The sequence below is a fragment of the Oncorhynchus clarkii genome, chromosome 20 (genome assembly GCF_045791955.1).
Source record: "Oncorhynchus clarkii lewisi isolate Uvic-CL-2024 chromosome 20, UVic_Ocla_1.0, whole genome shotgun sequence".
Lineage (NCBI taxonomy): Eukaryota > Metazoa > Chordata > Actinopteri > Salmoniformes > Salmonidae > Oncorhynchus > Oncorhynchus clarkii.
In genome coordinates, this window is record NC_092166.1 from 71,409,082 (window position 1) to 71,417,845 (window position 8,764).

Genomic DNA, 8,764 nt, shown 5'->3' on the forward strand with positions numbered 1-8,764 from the left:
CGTCCCTGAAAATTTAGTCTACAAAGGATTGGAAAACTGATGGAGGATTCATCAACCCGTACGGCATGACTAAGTACTCATAATGCCCTGAGGTGGTACTAAACGCTGTCTTCCACTCGTCTCCCTCCCGGATACGCACCAGGTTATACGCCCTCCTGAGATCCAGTTTTCGTGAAGAAGTGCACCCCGTGCATTGACTCAATCGCCGTGGCGATAAGAGGTAGCGAGCGGGTAACTGTACCTCACCATGATTTGATTTAGACCTCTATAGTCAATGCACGGGTGTAAACCTCCATCCTTCTTTTTCACAAAAAAGAAACTCGAGGAGGCGGGTGAAGTGGAGGACCGAATGTACCCCTGACGCAGGGATTCTGAGAAATAAGTCCCCATAGCCACCGTCTCCGCTTGCGACGGGGGATACACGTGACTCCTGGGAAGCGCAGCGTCTGCCAGGAGATTTATCGCACAATCCCCCGGTCGATGTGGTAATAATTGAGTCGCCTTATTTTTACAGAAGGTGAGAGCCAAAGTAGCATATTCTGGGGGGATGCACATGGCGGAGATCTGGTCTGGACTTTCCACCATGGGATCACCAACAGAAACCCCTACACACCTCCTCGAGCACTCTCGCGACCACCCCGTGAGAGTCCTCTGTTGCCAGGAAATAATGGGGTTATGATGAGCTAACCTTCTGGACGTCCGCGGGTGACCAGCAGGTTATCCAACCGAATGGACAAATCCACCAGTTGGTCGAAGGAGATGGTGGCATCCCTGCTGGCCAGCTCACGTCGGACGTCCTCGCGCAGGCTGCACCGATAGTGGTCAATGAGGGCCCTGTCGTTCCAGCCTGAGCCAGCGGCCAAAGTCCAGAATTCCAAGGCGAATTCCTGGGCGCTCCTCGTCCCCTGCCTCAAATGGAAGAACCGTTCTCCCGCTGCTCTCCCTACGGGCGGATGGTCGAAGACGGCCCGGAAGCGACGGGTGAACTTCTCGAAGTGGTCCAACGTCGCGTCATCTTCTCCCCACACGGCGTTTGCCCACTCCAGAGCTCTCCCTGAGAGGTATGAGGCAAGGGCAGACACTCTCTCCCTTCCCGAGGGAGCTGGGTGCACAGTGGCCAGGCAAAGGTCCAGTTGTAATAGGAATCGCTGGCACTGTGTGGCCGTTCCATCTTACTCCCTGGGAAGGGAGAGACGTATCCCACTGGGACTGGCTCCGGATGGGACGGGTAGAGGCAACCCCGGTTGCGCTGGTCGAGGCACTGGAGAGACTTCCTGTCTCTCCCAGCGGTCCATGGTCTGGACAACGTGATCCATCATGGCACCAAGATGTTGTAACATAGCCGAATGTTCCTGGACACGCTCCCCGACTCCTCTAACCGGGGTACCTGCTCCTGCTGACTCCATAGTAGGTGTGTAATTCTGTTAAGGCTGTGTAAGGGAGGCGAAGTCAGGTGCAGGAGAGCAGAGTAGAGTAAACAGGTGCACCTTTATTCAGGTCAAAAAATAGGCACAACATGACATCTAAGTGCCCAAAAATCACGGAACATGAATACAAAAGTATAGCGCGTGAACATACACCATTAACAATAAACAATTACACACAAAGACATGGAGGGGAACAGAGGACTAAATACATGCAGTGTGATTATGGAATGAAAACCATGTGTATGAAACAAGACAAAACAAATGGATGTATGAGAAATGGAGCGGCGATGGCTAGAAAGCCGGTGACGTCGAACGCCGCCCGAACAAGGAAAGGAGCCGACTTCGGCGGAAGTCGTGACAAATTCAAATTTCCTGTGGCTGCAGGAATATTTTCTTGCTGTAGAAAACTGACTTAAGTTACGATCCTACATCTGTATCCAAGCATCAGTATTCCTGTGTGTGTATAGTGTAAAGATAGAGAGCTGCGGAATGGGCTGGGTATGAGGTGGTAGGAAATGCCTGAAGGGGTGTGAGGGGAAGGGTCCGTCCTGTTCCCATGTACACAGAGAGGGGGCGACGAGCACCTCAACAATCACACAATGTGAATGAGAGAACTGGGGGCATGAAAGAAAGGTTCTGTGATTACTCCATCCATGTCTATTATGTCAATCAGCCTTGCTTTATAATGACTTTATCAAGGAAACACAAACAACAGTCAATCCACGTGTGACACTAATTCACTAGTAATAACACTATGACTGTCTTTAGAAATGTTTTCAGAGATCTAATTTGTTAGTCATCATCCTGTTTTTCCTTACTATCCCTCCTGCCTCCCTTCCTTCCTGCGCCTGTACAGAAAACCAAAAGGGACGTGAACAACTTTGACCAGGACTTCACTCGCGAGGAGCCTGTCCTCACCCCTGTAGAAGACGCCATTATTAAGCAGATCAACCAAGACGAGTTCAAGGGTTTCTCCTACTTTGGAGGGGAGGAGACTCTGTCCTCACCCCAGTAGAAGACGCCATTATTAAGCAGATCAACCAAGACAAGTTCAAGGGTTTCTCCTACTTTGGAGGGGAGGAGAATCTGTCCTAAGGCCTGCACACACACACACACACACACACACACACAGATGCTGTCTGCCTCATCTTTGTGTTTATGCACGCACACCAACACACACACATACATGTATATGCAGAAACACTGACATACACACTCGCATTCACGAACACACACACATGCATATATTCTCACATACAGACATCCAGAAATATACTGTACAATACATACAGAGTAAATTATTACATTCACACACTCATACAACACTCTGGCCATTAGGGCCTCTGATTAGTAACAACTCCAAAACATAAACCTGATCATCTACAGCGCTGTACCAGTATATTTTTCTGTCTGTCCATCAGTGCATGTTTTCTATGTTAAAAATCTATGTAATTCGAGAGTAGGTCATATAGGAAGCCCATCTGCTTTATTATCAAGTTCCTATTGGCTGGTCCAGATCACTCCTGATCCAATCAGAGCGGTAAAAAAAAACAACTCATTGTGGTGGTGGGTGGCCAATGGATTGGCCTCCTGAGACTGAATATAGCCTGGCCCTTGGCCCGGGCTGATAACAGTGATGAAAGCTCCTCACAGTCCTGCCCCAGATTATGTCACAAGGCCCTTTCCAGTGGACTATGAAATGAACAGGGAATGTTTGTGTGACGGTGTCAACTTTATGTGTATATAAGGATTAAAAGGTCAGGGGTTATGTGTGCTTTGGGCAGGGGTCTTGTTCGACAAGGTCTTCGTACGATAGGTCATACTTTCAACTGTTTCGACAAATATCCTAGTTCCTCAGTGAGTATATGACACTGAAACAATGATATTATTATATTAATCAGTAATTTCTCAAGCTGTCCTTTAAGTCTCTCGATGTACTAGAATCTCCTCTGTCGTGTTTGAATGCGAAAAACCAAATCCTTAGAACCAATGATTGTATTTAAAAAACCTATAAAAAAAACGATTGGTTCACAGTATCAATAAAAAAGAGAAGCCTGTAACTATTGATACTGTTTCAAAGTTTCCTCATGATCAAAACGACGCCAGAATTAGAATGTGTCCATGTATAGTACATCAAATGCCTTTTGTGTGTAACTGCGAACCAGTTACGTATTGTAGATATGCCCACAGTGTTATGGTAGTCTAGATTCATATATTCCAAATGAATGCCATGGGTTTCAATGTGGAAGAATGTGCTTGTATGCATGAGTGATCGTGGGGATACAACTGAATGTATCGCATCTGTTTGCGTGCACGTGTGTGTGTGTCTGTTAGTATACTGCGAGGTAGTAGTTTGTGTGAGTTTGTTTTTGAGTGTGCGATATAGGCAGTGGGTTCATGAGAATGGCCCCTTTGAAGCTTTTTACATTTCATTGGGCCGGTTTTATTTCATTGTGTGTTTTATTTCATTATGTTTGATTTGTCGTGATTTTACTGGATTGTCTTGTTGCTCAGAGTTTGAAATCCTGGATTTCCCTGCTATGCAACAAGACTCACAATCATGTGGGTGAAGGCATCACCAGATAGCCGTGTCCTTCCCTCTGTACAGACCACCTTGTATATAGAAGCCTGTGGACTTCTTGGAGAAATAGAGGTATCATCCTTTGCATGGTCATGCATATGATATTATTGTGTATTATTAGAATATGAAAACGTTACAATGTCCATGTGCAATATTCTGTGTATGTTTCTGTCTGTTTTTGCTTTCCTTTTCTTTCTTGCCGGGTGTCTTCACTGTTCTTCCCTCCGCTGACTCTTTGCTGTTGTTCTGTTTGGTTTTTACAGTATATGCATGGCTGTTTTCATTTGCCTGTCCTCAACTCAGCTGATAGCCATGTCTATGTGCTTCCTTCAGAATGCTCCATCAAACCACCCCACCACCCCTTTCCCTGCCCTCTCTTCTTAACTCTCTTTGAAAAGGTCAACATTTCCTATAGCATATCTCTTTAAAACATCAATGTAACCAAAGGTAGCAAAGCTATTGGATTAATTCATTTTATGGAAACCATTGACCTTCTTAATGCACTCATGCCTAATAACTCTCTGACCAGTATATGGTTTATTGCAGGCCTACACCAAATCAAGGTAAAGTCCAATCTACTCTCAAATTCTATCAATAACCATGTTGCTTTGTTTCAATACTGCAAGTAGTACATTCCATTTTGGAGTAGAAACTTTAAAGTAACGTTTGAAATTTGGAGTGATAGTAGTAGGACTATTTGCAATTGAAGAGGCAGGGGTGGCACTGTGGTAGTGAAAGTAGCAGTACTGTAGAAGGAGCCGTAGCATTTGTTATTGTAGTAGTAGTTTTAGTAGTGTAGATGTAGTATTATTAGTAGCATGTATAATAGTGCTAGCTCCACTAGCAGTAGCAGTTATGGTATGGGGAGCAGAAGTAACTGTAGCAACAGTGGTAGTAACAGTAGTAACAGTGGTATTAACAGTAGTAATAGTGGACAGTATCATGGCATCAACTGTCAAAGCAATACTGATCAAGCAGTATTTAAAAGGCTTTAAACATGCCTCTCATACTAGATCCTGAAAATGATTAACGCCCCCCCAGCACACACACCACTGCATGTAGGCCTTTCATACACCTAAAGCGCCCATGCATTTGACACGTAGGCACCTGTGTGAATGGATCACATGATCCCCCTCTGTTACACAGTTAGTGCATAGCAACATGAGAACCGTGTTAAAGGATCTGAAGGTGAAGAGGATGATTGACAGACGTCACCATTCAGGCTGGCACAATGCTGTTTCCTTATGCCAGTTTTTTAGGATGTAACCGTTACAGTACTTGTCTCCCCTCGTATAGCTCATATCTACCCTCTTCTCTCTGTCTGTATCGTGTCCTTTAATTTCATTTACCTGTCTCTTTGGTTTACAGTCTCTCTGTTTTGTCTGTGCTTCTCGATGTTAGGCCTCTTATGTTTGTGTTTTGTAAGATGACGGATCCCTGTCCTAGGGTGGCCCTGCAGGTCCAAAATCCTCCATGCCAAATGCTAACTCCAATTGTCCATCCTCCTTCTTTTATTTGGACTCTTTAAAGTGTTTGTAATAGGAAGAAGAAAAGAACAGCACATAGGAAACCCATTTGGTCTGTTGTAAAGTCATTGAACCAGTAACGTTCAATAAGTATAATATACTGTACATGGCTGGAGAAGTACCTCTTAAATTGTGTGTAAAAATATGTCCGGCTGAGTATTATGTATTTTTTTTACATACAGTAGAATAAAACATACAGACATATGCATTATATTACTGTATGTACCTCTACATTTAGGATCGGTTTCCCGGACCCAAATTAAGACTACTTCTGAACTAAAAAGCATGTTCAATAAAGAATATCTATTGAAATGGCTTTTTAAACCAGGACAAGGCTTATTTCTGGGTCTGGGTAACCGGATTTAATTTTCGGTTTCTGTATTGTGAAGCTTTATATGTACAATTTGTCACCTGACTGATGTTTTATTTTGAATTCCTTTGCCATGTATTAGTGTTATGTCATTGTAAGCATTTTGCTGTGTGCCAAATGTACTGTATTCTAAAGGATGTGAATGTGTATTGTTTGTTTTTGGAACCTATTAAATATGATGATGTCAAAACAAACAGTGGATTTGCTTGTTTTAGGGCTAATTTCTGTTCAGTGTTAATCGATATTTACTGTATGTATGCAAGGCTCCCTTGCAAAAGAGACCTTGGTTTCAATGGGATTCCCTGCTAAAATAAAGGTTTTAAAAAAAGCTCTCTATGCAACACTGTTTACAGTGCCAGGGTTGAATGCATATAGAGTACTGTCCAGTGTCCATAACTGACCACTGTTGGAATGTACTCTGAGATATGCACTGCTAAAATGGTACCACGATGTGCAATTAATCATTGACTGATGTTCCACATTTGGGTATTCTTCCCTTTCAAAGCAAACATTGCATTCCCTGCTAGTGTCATGGAAACTTGTAAAATATCTAGACAATATCTAGAGGGAAAAAACAACAGACGATACCTATTATCACACATTATGGACTATAAACACCAGTGTTAGACTACTGGGCCATAACTTTGACATTGCTGTTATTGTTATCAATGACAATGTACAGCAACTGTTAAAGTCAAACACAGTTCAGCTACTCAGTTAGTGCTCTATCTCTGATCGATGTCTCACAGGTGATAATTCACCCAAAATCACCATAGCTACATTATTTATAATCACCCTATTAGGGTACAGATATACACTATATATACAAAAGTATTTGGACACCCCTTCAAATTAGTGGATTTGGCTATTTGAGCTACACCTGACAGACATATAAAATCGAGCACACAGCCATTCAATCGCCATACACAAACATTGGCAGTAGAATTGCCCTACTGAAGAGCTCAGTGACTTTCAATGTGGCACTGTTATAGGATGCCACCTTTCCAACAAGTCAGTTCATCAACTTTCTGCCCTGTTAGAGCTGCCCCTGTCAACTGTAAGTGCTCTTATTGTGAAATGGAAACGTCTAGGAGCAACAACGGCTCAGCCACAAAGTGGTAGGCCACACAAGCTCATAGATCGGGATCACTGAGGGCTGAAGCTCGTAGCACGTAAAAATTGTCTGTCCTCAGTTGCAACACTCACTACCAAGTTGCAAACTGCCTCTGGTGCAACTTCAGCACAAGAACTGTTGGTCGGAAGCTTCGTGAAATGGGTTTCCATGGCCGAGCAGCCACACACAATCCTAAGTTCACCATGTGCAATGCCAAGCGTCGGCTGGAGTGATGTAAAGTTTGCTGCCATTGGAAGCAGTGGAAACGTGTTCTTTGGAGTGATGCATCACGCTTCACCATCTGTCAGTCTGACGGACGTATCTGGGTTTGGCGGATGCCAGGAGAACACTACCTGCCTCAATACATAGTGCCAACTGTAAAGTTTGGTGAAAGAGTATTCATTGCCTGGGGCTGTTTTTCATGGTTTGGGTTAGGCCCCTTAGTTCCAGTGAAGGGAAATCAACGCTACTGCATACAATCACATTATAGAGGATTCTGTGCTTCCAACTTTCCTGTTTCAGCATGACAATACCCCCGTGCACAAAGCGAGGTCCATACAGAAATGGTCGAGATCAGTGTGGAAGAACTTGACTGGCCTGCTCAGTGCCCTGACTTCAACCCCATCGAACACCATTGGGATGAATTGGAACACCGACTACGAGCCAGGCCTAATCGCCCAACATCAGTGGCCGACCTCACTAATGCTCTTGTGGCCGAATGGAGTACCTGCAACAATGTTTCAATATCTAGTGGAAAGCCCAACTCTATATTCATGCTCATGATTTTGGAATGAAATGTTCGGCGAGCAGGTGTCCACATACTTTTGTTCATGTAGTGTAGGTCACTACAATGCTATTTACAGTTCAGTTGATGTGTGTCGAACCCATTGAACACGTTGACAGCCTCCTCTCCCCCTCACAATGGAGAGGAGAAGAGTGCATTTTAAGCAGTTATATTTTGTTCATAATTATACTATCCCATAATCATACAAGAAAATATTGATTTAAATGACAAATTCACAGTAGTTTTAGCCCCTGACTGAGGCCTATGCCAAAACGCGTCAGAGTTTTAAAATCGTATTCCATTGAACATGCCATTAAAATGCAGGCATTTTTCATTATTTGAAGAGTCCCTTGGTCCTCCTTGTTTTTTTGATTACCACTTAACCCCTTTACCAAAGAGCACCTTCTATCTACAAAGATCTACTGTTTTATATGCTAGCTCCACTTCCCTTCCTTTCTGCATGATTCATCAAATACAGTATTTGAGAAGGATGGCAGCTTGTATATTAGTTATTATGGGTCACTTTGACCCAGTGGGGTCTAACTCAACAGATGACTTACTGAAAGCAGTCAGTGAACCTTCAGTTTACTTGTTTAATCCTTGAGATGAATAATTGTTATCACAAAGCTGTTTACAAGGGCAGTCCGATTCTGATCTTTTATTCACTAATTGTTATTTTGAATTAATCAGATCAGCTCTTTTGCCAATAATTGGGCAAAAGATCAGAATTAAAATGCCTGTGTAAACCCAGCCTTTTTTTAATAATTGTAAACGCACATGCTCAGTGTGGTTAATCCACCAATAATTAAACACTTTAATGGAATGTTATGTGAGTTTCTTGGTAATGTTTATGTCAGAATGTCAGATTCACTGCAGCCCATCCAATCCATTCATTTGGCCAAAGAGGAGATGATGCAGAACTTATGGCATTTAATAAGTGACCTTAAGATCATGTGAAATTT

General features: G+C 43.3%; 1 protein-coding gene across 1 annotated transcript in view; it reads left to right on the forward strand.

The window, feature by feature from the left end:
- The window catches only part of LOC139376857 (protein kinase C epsilon type-like), a 155,233-nt gene extending 149,135 nt beyond the window's left edge, over positions 1–6,098 (forward strand). Inside the window, exon 15 of the mRNA XM_071119821.1 lies at positions 2,284–6,098. Within this exon, the coding sequence (XP_070975922.1) occupies positions 2,284–2,442 (159 nt within the window). The 3' untranslated portion in view covers positions 2,443–6,098. The remainder of the gene's footprint in view (positions 1–2,283) is intronic.
- The last annotated feature ends 2,666 nt before the right edge of the window (positions 6,099–8,764 follow it).